This window comes from Podospora pseudocomata (assembly GCF_035222375.1).
Source record: "Podospora pseudocomata strain CBS 415.72m chromosome 1 map unlocalized CBS415.72m_1, whole genome shotgun sequence".
NCBI lineage: Eukaryota > Fungi > Ascomycota > Sordariomycetes > Sordariales > Podosporaceae > Podospora > Podospora pseudocomata.
The window spans coordinates 716,055-729,990 of record NW_026946363.1 but is presented as its reverse complement, the minus strand read 5'-3'; the positions used below and the strand labels follow the sequence as shown (position 1 = coordinate 729,990).

At 53.3% G+C, this 13,936-nt stretch overlaps 3 protein-coding genes across 3 annotated transcripts; all 3 read right to left on the bottom strand.

The window, feature by feature from the left end:
• Nucleotides 1–2,513: 2,513 nt before the first annotated feature.
• On the bottom strand, nt 2,514–3,842 carry QC762_0002400 (uncharacterized protein; the record flags this gene model as incomplete). Its single annotated transcript, XM_062882759.1, has 2 exons — nt 2,514–3,102; nt 3,171–3,842. The coding sequence occupies 2 exons, from the start codon at nt 3,840–3,842 to the stop codon at nt 2,662–2,664; spliced, it is 1,113 nt and encodes a 370-aa protein (XP_062747786.1). The 3' UTR covers nt 2,514–2,661.
• Nucleotides 3,843–4,875: 1,033 nt separating this feature from the next.
• Nucleotides 4,876–7,884, bottom strand: QC762_104860 (uncharacterized protein; the record flags this gene model as incomplete). The annotated part of the gene is made up of 2 exons (XM_062884881.1): nt 6,233–7,884; nt 4,876–6,179 (listed from the first exon to the last, which is right to left on the bottom strand). Exons 1-2 carry the CDS (start codon nt 6,816–6,818, stop codon nt 4,876–4,878), a joined length of 1,890 nt encoding a protein of 629 aa, XP_062747785.1. The 5' UTR covers nt 6,819–7,884.
• Nucleotides 7,885–8,492: 608 nt separating this feature from the next.
• HMG1 (3-hydroxy-3-methylglutaryl-coenzyme A (HMG-CoA) reductase isozyme) lies at nt 8,493–13,068 on the bottom strand. Its single transcript, XM_062884880.1, has 3 exons — nt 12,565–13,068; nt 9,108–12,333; nt 8,493–9,047 (listed from the first exon to the last, which is right to left on the bottom strand). The coding sequence occupies exons 2-3, from the start codon at nt 12,251–12,253 to the stop codon at nt 8,681–8,683; spliced, it is 3,513 nt and encodes a 1,170-aa protein (XP_062747784.1). The 5' UTR covers nt 12,254–12,333; nt 12,565–13,068; the 3' UTR covers nt 8,493–8,680.
• Between the last annotated feature and the right edge of the window lie 868 nt (nt 13,069–13,936).

Genomic DNA, 13,936 nt, shown 5'->3' with positions numbered 1-13,936 from the left:
AGGAGAGAAGAGCCAGATTTGGTAGGCCACTTGATAATCCCTTCACATACACCCTGATACTAATACGCATCTCGACCCCAGGCTAAAGATGGAAGCGTCCGCGCATGCGTATTTACAGGGCTGAAAGACCCCCCTGGAGCACACATCGTGCCATTCAGCATAACAAGCTCAGTGGCGGATCGGAACACCATGGGCAATGCATTACGTAATATCTACAGGCTCTTCCCATGGGAATACGGGGAGTCCCCAAGAATATTACGACGACTTTGCAAGACGACGCCGACATCATCCCAATAAACCCGTACTTGCATGATTGCTGGGAACGAAAGAAGTCCTCATTGGAAGTTGTAGGAACCTCACCGGACGAAACCGACTCTAACTATACCGTGGTTCAGCTCAGATGGCACTGGTTCCCGATACACCCGCGACAGGGCGACATAGACCCTATCACCGACAAAAAGGTCAACCACGGCCCCCTGCGCTGGGTAGACGTCAACGAGCGTCTCGACTCTGATCTTCCATGCCCGCCGCTTCTCAGTAACAAACCAACTTTCGGCAGCGCATATATACCGGTTGTTGATCCTCGACGGCCACGAAAGCCACCACTCGACTGAATTTGAGCGCTACTGCCAGCAGAACAACATCATCACGCTCTGCATGCCTCCGCATTCTTCACACTACCTCCAGCCACTCGATGTCGGCTGCTTTGGGCCATTGAAGCAGGCGTACGGCCGCCAGATCGAGGACTTAATGCGCATGCATATCAACCACGTAAGCAAGCTCGAGTTCCTCTGTGCCTTCCGCGAGGCCTTCTTCGCCTCTATAACGGAGAAGAATATACAGGGTAGCTTTGCGGGTGCTGGCCTTGTGCCATACGATCCAGAGAGGGTGCTTTCCAAGCTGGATGTAAAGCTTCGTACGCCAACACCCCCATCCTCAAGGCCTGGCACTGCACAACCTTGGGTCTCCCAGACACCACACAACCCTCGAGAAGCCAATTCACAGTCAACGCTTATTAAGACTCGCATTGCCAATCATCAAAATAGCTCCCCGAGTTCAATGTTGGCTGCGGTAGACCAGCTTGCTAAGGGTACAACGGCTATGATGCTCCAGGTGGCTCTCCTTCGTGCAGAGGTCGCTTCGCTCCGTAAGGCCAACGAAGCACTAAGCAAACGCCGGTGAGCCAAAAAAAAAAAACACGCGTACGTCTCGGAGGATCACTTACTGTGCAGGATGCACACGATCTACTGGATAACAAGGCCGTGGGTGGAGAGGGAGTGCAAGAAATGCGGCCGGATGGTAGTGGTGCAGGGGGGTCTCATACGAAGGTTCGGTGCTGTGGTGTGTGCGGCAAGCCTGGCCATAACGCGCGCACTTGCCAGGAGGCTGGAGAATCATCTGATACATCTATTGCAGAGGAAATTGTAGTTAGTTACTAGTGTTGTATGTAGTAATTAAGGATAGTTGTTGGTAGGTAGTGGAGAACCCACGGCTCGCTTGTACCCACGACTCGCTTATAATGTACGTTATTCAAGCCTATTAACTATCCTTCGAAATTTGTTAACTTTCTTTTAAAACCTATTAACTATCTTATAAAACTTATTAACTATCTTTTAAGATCTATTAATTATTCTTTAGGTGTGGTTCAGAGGTTGATACGCATTGGTTTGTGTTACAACCTGCACCAGAAATGGATACAGACTGCAAGGCAGTACGCCGAAGGTGAATATGACAGGATGATCGAAGGTTGTGACAAGCGTCTCAGACACGGGTTCACTGTCAACAACAGGTTGTTCTAACAAAGAGCTACTGAAAGTAGATTGTAGACAAATGAACTTGAATTGCTTGCATGAGGAATCAGATTCCTCGACACGGGGAGCGCCCGGCGCTCACCCCTATTTATGTCAAGCTATCTACATATATTTCTGAAGTATCTTTGTACCTTGCTCAGTGTGCTCAGTGTGCTCAGTGGTCTTGGCGCACTGAGCAGACTGAGCAGACTGAGCAACTCCTGATTGGTTGCACGGGGGCTTGTGGGTCTTTCCATCCCTGGCCCAATGATTGGCTGAGGTGCCCAGCACCTCGGGTACCACCCAGTGGTTCCTGTATAGGGGTATTACGCTTGGGACGTAACAGTTTGCTTTACAGGACCTGCTATTTATGTTCACAAACGTGCTAGGCTAGAAGACTTGCAAGAGGCTTAGATCCTTATCAGTTATATATTATAAATCGATCAATTACCAAGTCAGTGGTTGATGCCCGCGAACTTTGGTCTCATCATCGTGAAGGAATTGTGACTGTGTATGGCAGCCTTGAAAACTGGAAACTGATGGTGCCGAAAAAAAGGTCCGCTTGAATATGCATGCTGCAGCTTCTGTGGTTGATTGTGATCATCGTGATAGGGGGGATGCTTCACATTGATATTTCTGTTCAGCAAAACGATGCACACCTTGAGCATGGCCCATGCCTGACCACAAATTTGGAACCAAAACACAAATGAAGTAACACAAATTCAGGGTTGCCCAAAAACTAATGCTTTGTTTAATACTTCTCGATATATTCTTGCAAGTTTCTACGCATCATATATGCGACGGCTTCAATCATATACACCTATTCTCCCATCCAGCTTTCCTCCCACCTCAACAATGTACAAACCCCCCCTTACAAGCACTGCGAATACCAGTTATTTCCAAAAGTGCAAGTCGATCCCGCAGCGCAAACAGTGCACCCAGTCCACCCCTGACCACCGCACTGTCCCCACTTGGGCGAAGTGCAACCCGCAGGGGTAGTCGCAACAGGAGGAGCAGAGGTAGTAGTGGTCCTGACAGAAGTGACCAGAGTGCTAGACGACACAGGAGTGGTGGTAGGACCGCTGGCTGAAGAAGTAGTGGCGGGCTGGCCAGTGATGCCGAACCACTCAAGGTCGAGGGCACCGTTGATCTGGATGTTGTGGGTGATGCCGGTACCGTAGATGCCAACGAGGTCGTCGCCGTAGACGTACTTGGTGTAGGGGGCGGAGGGGCTGTTGGGGATGGTCTGGCGGGGCGAGCCGTAGGTATAGCCCAGTACACCAGCCCACTGCTTCATCGTCTCGTTGAAGTTCTGTAGCAAAAATAGTTTGTAAATGCTCACAAGTTTGGGCAGAAAAAAAGGTAGTGAGGGGGACTTACTCTGGGGTAGATAATGTCATCAGCAGAGCCGTGGTAGATCATCATCTTCGGCCTGGGGCCGGTGTAGCCAGGATACATGTTGCGAGCAGTCTGGGCCCAGTGCTCCTGGGTCGTAATCGACTGGCCGTTCGCGCAGGTGTTGTTCCAGCCGGCGACGGTGCCGGTGTAGAAGCATCCAGCAGGGACGCCCGCATAGGCGCTGGCAGCCTTGAAGACATCAGGATACGTCGCAGCAAGAACGTTGGTCATCATGGCGCCCGAGCTGAGCCCCGCGAGGAAGACACGGTTTCTGTCGGCGCCGTAGCGCTCAATGGTCCAGTTCACCATGTTGACAATGGCATGGCTGTTGGCGCCGCTGTTGCGGGTGTAAGCAGCGTTAGAAGAGACATCCCAGCAGCCACCCGAGTTCGGTGATTCAGGGTACACGACAATGAAGCCGTGAGTATCGGCCAGCCGGGCGTACGGGCTGCCATTGTAGAAGGCGCTGGCGGTACCGCTGCAGTAGTGCACGGCGGTGATGATGGCCGGGTTCGAGGCCAGTCTATCGGGAACGTAGATGTAAAAGCGCGCGCCGCTTGGATTGGAACCGAAGTTGGTGATCTGGGTAAGGGAGGCGGCGTTCGAGAGACCGACCAGGGCGAGGAAGCCCGAGGTAATGCTTGAGAGCCTCATCTTGGAGTACAGCTAGGTTGATCCGACTGGAGAGGGTGGCCTGCAGTCTCACGAAGCATATTGTCTTGGTGGCGCCCCTCTTATACTTCATTCTCGACCGATCCCGCTTTCTCCTCCATTCCATGGCATTGTTGAGCTACCCATCATGTCGCTTCGTTGCCATGGGCGGGTTTTACGCGGACAGTGAAGTTCCGGATACACCGTGGAGACTTCAAGGGAACCGGGGTGCCAACCTTTTCGGGACCCTTCCCGATGAAGTGCACGCGCGTTCTAGAAAGTGGTTAGTTGATGGGCCGCAATTCGTAAGCCCTCAAAAATGAAGATAATCCCATTGGGAACATGCGACGAGTGAATATAGGCGTCGAAATTTGTTGAGAACTGGTGCTCAAGCTGAATCTGTGGGAAAGGAGTTGCCATGAAGTTCATCAGCCAAGCATATGCCAAGAATCAGCGGCTGGCGGTCTCCGCCCCAGTTCACATGAAATCCGTCTTCCCATTTTATTTCTCCATCACTTCAAGATCATGCCTCATTGAGCTCCAATATTACGGGTTTTCTAAGGATTTCGACTGCATTTTTCCTCCCATGTAGCCCGCTCCGGCTGTGGAAGTAGTCCGGCCCGCCCCTCACGACACGCCACCACCGCGTTCGATCGCCGGACGAGAGGAACCCGGGAAGACGACCTCTGCATCCGTCTGCAACAGTCCCTTCGTGGTCCAGTGGCCAAGAACGATGGATACAGTGACATAGCGGCTCTCGATATAGCGGACTCCCCGGTACCTGGTAGCTGTCCTCCCCGCACTCCCGCTTTTTGCCTGAATGCCCTAGCGCGAGCCTCTTCACTTTTGCCTGCCTTCACTACCACCCTCATCTTCACTGGGCTGCAGTTCGCGCCTCGAATCGAACACATCATGCACGAGAAAAGCCTCGATTAATATCTACACTCACATGGCTATGTAACGCTTCCACCACGTGGCCCCCTTGGACTCGCTTAAACGCCTCGAACGCCATGCCAAAATCGATATGCTTGTCTTTTCACTCAAAGAAGAATTTCATCGAGTTGCCTCCCTTCTTTCCCCCTTTGGACTCCTTGGGAAGTTTCTTGGAGTTCCCTTCTGGAACCCTCTGTTCTTCGTCTAGACCGCCATCAACCGGCAGTCGAGGCTTTTCCTTCTCCTTGGCAGCCTTCATGTCCTTCAGTCCTGTTTTGTGTATTTGGTGGTCGTTGCTCAGCTTGCGGGACCCAACAAAGAAGGAGACGATCAATCCCACTCCCGCGAACACAACATACATGATGTACATGGTTCTCAGACTCTTGAAGTAGGCTTCTTGGGCAACTCGTCGACTACGCTCAGGCAGGCTCATGGCAAAGCCAATGCTGGAAGCCGCGTTGCTCCCAGAGAGCATGTTCGCAGCATCGGGTCCGATTTCCTCTAGCAGTCTGGGATACTGCTCCTCCATCCCATTTTGGAAGACAACACCCCCAATCACAATAGATATCGCGGTGAACAACTGCCTGATAAATCCAAAAGTTGCCGTCGCTGATGCCATATCTCGAGGCCCAACGGTTGTTTGAAGCGCAATAAGCGGTGCCTGGAAGTTTGGCCCCACACCGATGCCAGCTATGAGCTGGAAGACGACGATCTTGGCCCAGTTGGCCTGCGGTTCAAGAGCAATAAAAAGCCCGAAACCCAGAGTCATGATAGACATGCCAAAGATAATACAAGGCAAGTATTTTCCTGTCTTCTTGATGACCACGCCAGTTATGGCAGAGACAACTGAGAGAGACAAGACAAAAGGCAGGACGTAGATGCCGGACATCAATGGCGAGGCGCCGAGGACCGCTTGGAAGTACAGCGGCAGGTAGTAACTTCCCGAGATGAAGACAATGCCCTGAAAAGCAGCAACACCCAAACTGGCAATGCTGGATCGCCGACGAAACAGACGCAACGGCATCAGTGGAAATTTGGCCACCTTCCATTCGATCAAGACGAATATGCCAGCCGTCACCACACCGAAAACGATCAAGCAGATGACGGTGGGCGACGACCATGGGTAGGTCACGCCTCCAAACTCGAGGCCGAAAAGGACCATCAGCGTTCCGCCGATAACCGCAAGCGAACCCAACCAGTCGACGGCAGCGAGCCCCTGGCGCATCGGGGTGCGAGGGTTGTGCAGCTTCAGCACCCAAGCCAGCACCGCAAACCCAACGCCAGATACTGGCAGATTGATCCAGAAACACCACCGCCAGGTAACCTGACTTGTAAAGACACCGCCAAGAACAGGACCGACGGCGCTGGCCACTGCCCAAACGATTCCCATTACACCAAAGTAGATACCTAACAAGACCGTTAGCACGCTTGGTTTCTTGAAACGGAAACTCTTAACTTACCTCGTTTTCGCATGGAGAACAGGTCGCTGATGCAAACGTTGACAAGAATGATGATGCCGCCACCACCAATGCCCTGGATCGCCCGAGCAGCAATGAGCATGCCAATATTCTTGCTGAGAGCACTCAGCAGGGACCCAATCCAAAAAATGCCGACGGCAATGAGCATGATGGGCTTCCGGCCCCAGATATCAGATATCTTCCCCCACATCGGCGCGCCGGCCGCGCTGGCGAGCATGTATGCCGATCCAATCCATGTGTACCCAGCGGTCGAGCCGAATTCCTCCGCAATTGTCGGAATGGCTACACTGACGATGGTGATATCGAGTGCGCCAAGGAAGAGCGCGCTCGCCAGTGCGGTGATGACCAGTGTCGTTTCTAACTTGGTACGTGACTCCTCTGGCGCTGGTCCCGAGGCTGCGACAGGCGGCACATCGGCCTTGGAGGAGAGCTCGCCCACTTCATCCTTCGACGTTGATGATGACTGCGCCAACTGGTTTTCGCTTCTGTCGACTCGGATGGTGCTCGCGGGACTTGTCCCACTGCTTGGCGTTGTGCGCTTTTCTGGGTCGTCAGCAACGCCAGCCATGATGCTGTTGGGCAGTTTGGACGTGATGTTATAGGTCGGTAAGCAAGTGATGGCGATAATGTTTCGTGGCCAGCGCCTACAGTGGAAGCTTGTCAGTCGAGATTATTCGACCCAGTGTGGCGATGTGGGCAAATCGCAAGACTATAGCTAGCCCTTCGAGTCGCAGAGTTCTCAACTACTGGGCCTAGATGGGACGACCAGTCCCGGGATCGAGGGAAGCACCCCTCACTAACAACGTTTTTGTCGAACAATGTCGTCAGTTCTACCGCCTCAACAGCCAGGATCTGTCGGCAATGGGGACCACAAAGCTTATTTTGACTGCCAGATGCGCGGTGATGCAAACGGATGCGGGTCCAAGGCAGAGCTCGGCGGATGCAGAGCTGTCAAGTATCGAGGTAGATATTAGTTCGTGGGAAAGAACAAAAAGCCCCATCAATTGTTGAAAGATGACAAGACGTTGCAAAAACTGCGAGAAGGCTGGGAGCAATGTCTTGATGAATGACGGCACCACTAGGCCCAAAGACGCTATCGATTAATAACAGCTACCCAGGGCTTTCTAAACTCCGGAGGCAAAGCAAAGATGGGAAAGTCTACCCATTACGCAAGGCAGAAAGAAAGAGCTGTGGGTCAATCCCACATACCGAACAGTTGGAAAAAGAGTGGTGATCAGAAGGTGACATTCTGTCAAGCCGAATCGGCAAAAAAAGACACATCAGACGCAGCAGCAAACCATGGGGGCGGCGGCCGGTGCCGATGCTCGACAACGCGGGGAACAAGAGCCTCCTACAAAACACACCGTCATCATTGACTTTCGGTTCCCCCTTCTGATCCCTCATTTTAGTTTTTCCTCTCAGGATGTAGACAGCCTCATGTACAAAACCCAATCTCAGACTACCACGTGCTCAACCCTTCCACAACTTGTCTCACAATGTGCGACTTGCTCTCTCCCTAAAGAACTCCCCTAACCCATTCGCCAACAAACCAACCCCCCAAAAAGGGAAAAGAAGCAGAAAAAAAGAACAATCGGTGTGACTTGACACTGTCCCTCACCGCACACAAGACAAGCAAGCCACCCACCGCCATCGTCTTTCGCGCCTTCGCGACTAACCACGCTTCTTATTTCCGGGCCACTTTCCCATCTCCTTAGGCTGCAAGTGGTGGTGGTGGTGGTATTTCTTTGTCGCACACCTCGTGGCAAAGCTTTCAACAACTGCCGACTCACTCACACTGGGCTCGGTTCCCGATGATCCATCCTGCTGTGACACCAAATTAGCAAGACCTTCTCATCCAAAGCCACGGCAGTCAGCAGAAAACCACAGCAGCTGGAAAACGGCCCCTGTGTTTTTAATAAAAAAAACTTCTTCGCCTCTCATAAAATAGCCAGCCTAAACCATACACGGGCAAGCACAGTGCAATCAACGTCTGACAATGCCTCACGGCAAAAGAAGTGTACGAGGTGGTCTCAATGGAACGACCTGATCCGTTTCAGGACATTTGTAAATCCGAGTAGGTAATTCGGAGATATCAGAATCCCATCATTGGGTTCAACCATTCCTGTGAATACACCACTCAAAATTATCCTCACCTCTTCCAAACAACCCCCCTAGCACAAACGCACATGCAGAACGCGTCACTGGCTACCTATGAGAATAGGAAGCGCATGAGAAAACTCGAAACCTTCATTTTTGAAAAAGTTCGCGAGTTTTGCTTGTTTGGAACAAAAATAGTATTAACCGCCACAAATATCACTACAGTGGCCAGTCCGAATTTTATGTCTATATCTACATACAACATCTCTCTCCACAACCCCTCAGTTGACCATGTCTAAACTTATATACAGAGAATAAACGTCAAGACACACCTCAGCGCCTCGACCGCTCAATCGCAGCCGCGCTCAGCGCCGTGGTCGACGGCGCCCGCTCAAACCCGCTCGTCATGGGAGCTGGTGTTGTGCTCCTTGTGGGAGGAGCGGAGCGGTTATGTTGCATGTGTGCCTTGACAAGATGCCCGGCAGCGAGAGCACTGCAGAGCGAGAGCTCACCGGCGAGAACAGCGGCAGCGACAATGCGAGCCAACCGCCTGGCGTTCTCTCCTGGGCTGGTGGGATGAGGGCCACGGACGCCGAGAAGGTCAAGCATCGAACCTTGGGGGTCGAGGATGGTGCCGCCGCCAAGAGTGCCGACTTCGATGGAAGGCATGGAGACGGATATTTGCAGAGACCCACGCAGGCTAGAGACAGAGTCGTTAGCATTTGTGTATTCACAACAATAAAACCAGGCCAAAACTTACTTCTTCATGATGGTGATGCAGTTGGCGCTCTCAACCACCTGCGCGGGATCCTGACCTGTTGCGAGGAAAATAGCGGCGACGATGTTGGCAGCATGGGCGTTGAAACCACCGACAGAACCGGCCATGGCGGAACCAATCAAGTTCTTGTCGACATTGAGGGCAACCATGGTGTCAACATCAGTCTTCAGTACGCTCTTCACAACCTCGGCAGGAATGATGGCCTCAGCGACAACACTCTTGCCACGGCCCTCGATCCAGTTGATGGCAGCAGGCTTCTTGTCGGTGCAGTAGTTACCGCTGACAGTGACAATGTTCATATCCTCGAAGCCTTCGTTGCGCATGACACTGAGGGCGTGCTCGACACCCTTGGAAATCATGTTCATGCCCATGGCATCACCGGTTGTGGTCTTGAAACGGATGTACAGGTTCGTACCGGCAATAGCGGTCTTCATAGTCTCAAGACGAGCGAAGCGACTGGTAGAGTTGAAAGCCTTCTTCATAACATTTTGACCCTTCTCGGAATCAAGCCAGAGCTTGGCGTAACCGGCTCTCTCAAGCGTCTCGAAGCTGACGCAAGGACCACGGGTCATGCCATCGGCGGTAAGAACGGTGACAGCACCACCACCAGAGTTGATAGCCTTGCAGCCTCTGCTTGCACTGGCCACCAAGACACCTTCAGTAGTAGCCATGGGAATGAAGTAGCTCTGTCCGTCAATGACAAGGGGGCCGGCAACACCGACCGGGAGGGGCATGTATCCAATAACATTTTCGCAGCAAGCACCGTGCACCTGAGCCCAGTTGTAGTTCTGGTACGGGAGCTTGGATCGTTCCAAAAGGTTGGTGAGCTCTGAAGTAGCCTTGGTGCGAGAAATGATGGAGCGGCGGACCTTGACAGCGCGTGTGAAATCCTTGAGCGTCTTCTCCAAAGCATAACCAGGGATCTTGCCACGAAGGGAAAGAGCAACGATCTCGGCATCGGTGAGTTCATGTGCGCGCTTCTCGGCAACCATCTTCTCAAGTTCGGCCTGGGTGCGAGGGACAGCGGGAGCTTGAGGTTCCGAACCGGACTCCTTTGAGGGTTCGGCCTCGTCATCCGTCAAAGCAGGAGTAGGCGGGATTGAAGGGGCGGGCGTTGGCGAGGTGCGAATGTATTCGCCCAGAGGGAGGGTTGCAGACTCGGTATCGTTGAACCTCTGCGCATCGGCCAGCTCCTTGGGGTCGATGGGGTGAGTTGGGACATTGGGGTCCTTGATGCCCCACCTGGCGGCGTTGAAAAGGTATCCGTTGAGAGCCACACTGAGAGCCAAAGCCACGACAATCCACTTGGACAGGATTGGATCTTCCAAGCTCTTGAGGATGCCGCCCACCATGCGACCACCGTAGCCCAGCTCGGTGATATCATCACCACCAACGTTGTCGAGCTGCTGGGGCAAGTCGTAGTGAACAGAGGGGAACTCGAGCTCGTAGCGAATCGGGGTAAGAACAGTGACGACAGTCTCACGACCCTCAGCCTTGGCAGATTCCAACACAAACTCGAGACCGTTGGAGGCAACCTTGAAAGGGTCAACAGGGGGCGACGTAACGACCCCGCCAAGACCGCGAGCCCATGAAGAGATGTTCGAAATAGAATCGGCGCTGCGGAAGGGAATCGAGGCCAAGTTGAGGGCATTGATAAGAACAAACCCAGACACCATGAGCACCTTGAATTTGGGGATATGGGTGCTCTTGATCTGACGGCCGAAGATGGTGGTGCCAGGCTTGTCCTGACCATCTGCTCTGGGCCAATCGTTGCTCTGAGCCACATTCTCAGCGACGCGGTGGCTGACACCATCATCCTCCAAAGCCTTGCGCATCTCAACGTGGCGCTTGATCCTGTTGATTTCCAACTTGATGCAGAGAATAGCCGTATAGAAGGAAAAGAGCAGGATGCAGTCAAAGAACAGAATCCACGCGGCCAAGAAGCAGAATTGCTGAAGGCCACCCTGAACACCAGAGGCGGCGCCCAGCACCAAGATGCCGACCTCGATAGCATAGTCCTTGACAATATCGAAGCCCTTCTCCTTGATCGCAAGGTAAATAGCTGACTGAATGGCGCTCGAGGCATCAATCGCGGATTGCTTGCCACCCTTGACGGGTCTTCGATGCTCGATGGCATGCGAGAGAACCGCTCTTGTCAGGACGATGTTCTTCTCAAAGCCAATTGTCACAACAAGGAATGGAAGTCCCTCAGACAGGAGAACCATGGAGATCGGGACACCGAGCTTGGTGGTGACAAACAGACCGAAGAGGAACGAGAAGACGGACGAGAAGATGACGCTGGTGGCAAGCCAGAAGTTGGAGCCCATGCGGCGCATCGAAAGGAAGAGCGAGACGAAGGTCAGGTGCATCGAGATATAGCCGAGAGCCATGATGACGATATCGAGCGTCTCGGCATTCTTGAGAAGGTCGGTAAACTCAACCCAAGCGTTGTGTACCCATCTGATGAGGCTGCTCCGAGTCTGGACTCTGGCAGCCTTCATGATCCACATCTTTTGTTCCCGGCCATGCTCAGTCTCCCTGCTCTCTTGCGCGGACTCGTCGTTGGGAATTTCCTGGGCGACAGAGAGGAATTCGGGGGCCTGGCTGTAGGGAATCGAAAAGGCGAGGGCGCTATCCTGGGCGTAGGTGCTGAAAGAGTTGGATGTTGATGGAAGCGACTTGATCGACAGATTCTGAGGAATTGGAACGGCGTTGACGACGGGAGGAACACGGGAAGCATCGGAAGACATGGTCTCAGGGAAGACAAGAGTCAAGAGGGCGAGGTGGTCGGCGCCCTCGGGAATGGGCGCTTCCGAGTCATCGTTCTGCCACTTCCAAGCGGTGTCTTCGCCAACCCTGAGGCGACGGCTCCCCTCGACAAGAGATGACCATTCCGCCTTCCTTACACTTATGCTCGCATCAAACAGGCTGTCCTCCAAAAGGCCGATATACGAAGAGCTGGCAAGCAGCGCAACCACGACAATGGTGTGAATTGGGTGGGTTGAGGTAAGCTTCGACAGAACCTGAAGAAGCGGTGTGACTTTTTTGTTGAACCAGGATGGCGCAGCAGCCTGGGAGGCGGGCTGCTCCCCGCGAAACCTCGCGGGCAGTAGGTTTGCAGCAATCATGACGGCCTTGGAGAGTATACGACTATCGTTGCTCGGCGGGCATTGGACGGATGTGTTGGCGATGTGACAGGAAGCTGGGCCTGAGAAGAGAGAGTTAGTGACATGCCAGTTTCAACGGGCCGATCATGGCCCCCCTTCATGAAGCAAGACCACTTCGGATGACAACGGACTTGACAAGTTGTCCACGAGCATCATGGGAGAGGACGTGGCACCAATCTCCCGTTGCGGCATCATGGCCAGCCCAACCTGGGTGGTGGAGTTGCGTGGGTGTCGGTCGGTGTGTGTGGGCAAGGAGGGAGGAAGTCACATACTGTCTAGCAACTGGCAGTTGCACTGTTTGCCCGAGAGAGCCGCGATGGCTTTGAGTGTGGTTTGGCGCAACGCCGAAGTTATGTCACGCGAAGCTTGTTGCGTGCACGGAGCGTTGGGAGGTTTGGCCGAGATTTCCTGGCTGGGGAAGCTTCGGGATGGCGCGACCTGGGAAGGGTGTCGGTGCAAGCGAATCCACCAGGAAACGGATGCTGGCGCCGATGTTGAAAGGGGATAGTCGTGTGTTGTCCAAGGACAGCAACAACAACAATGTTGAATTGGGCAGATGGAGTGGCGGCGAAGAAAGGAAAGAAAGAAAAGAAAAAAAGAGGCCGGCAGGGTGTCCTTGGGGGTTGGGGAGACAAATCTTGCTCCTTATCGGTGAGGTAGGCACGAAGGATACCAAAACTCGGGGCTCCGAGGCGGTGATCGAATTAAAAAAGAATTTCAAGATGATGGGGCCATCACAAGCCAAGCCCCACCGTTTTGGTGAAACTTGGCACGCTTCGGCCAAACAGCTGATCGAGTGCATCCTCCAGTGCCCCCCAGGGTTCCAGATCCCCGGCTGGACGCTGCATGCTGCCATAACCCCATTGGAACGGGGGACGCTCGATGGGGAAACGGACCGCTTGGCATTACCGTCATCCAATTCACGGGGCAGCTGGCACCTTTTGCGATGCACCTCCTGGCACCCACATGGCATCTGTTCAGTGTTGGCGATGCTGGACCCCCTTTTTCGCTCACAGGCTTGACCCTTGGGGGTCTAGTGCTGGCCAGCGTGTGCAATTCCGTAGTCGGCGGGAGGCAGTGGCCACCGTTTTGGTTTATTTCCTTGTTGCGACGGACTGTGATTGTGCGGGAACTCCTACGATTGTTCATGATCTTCGTTTGTTACGAGATCTCGGTTGGGGGATTTGCAGATGACCTCAGTGTCTTTGGCCCGCTTTCATCAGCCGCCCAATGCCGCCCATGTATCTCTGCGCCGCCTCTGCCAGTTGACGGTAATATCTCAAGGTACAGAAAGTATTGAGGCCTCAGAGGCCGGGAACCAGGTCGTCGTCCCGAGCAATTGGAGATTAAATTACCCGTTGGCCCGTGCAATTGTCCACCTTGATGTCCACGCGCTGTCCTTGGTGTTAGAATTTTGAACAGCTTGTTGGCTTCGTCAGAACTGCTAAGGTGGCTAGTAACGTAGATCAAGGCACTACTGTCAAGCCCGTCACCAATGCGAGTATGAACCATCACCATCAAGGAGACCATAAGCTGTTCAGGCAACTCTTTTCCATCCGGCATCTTGACCGAACAATTGCACGAGACGAACTGGGCAGTGGTGAAAACGGTTCCCCCCTGCACCGGTATTACTGCGTACATTCA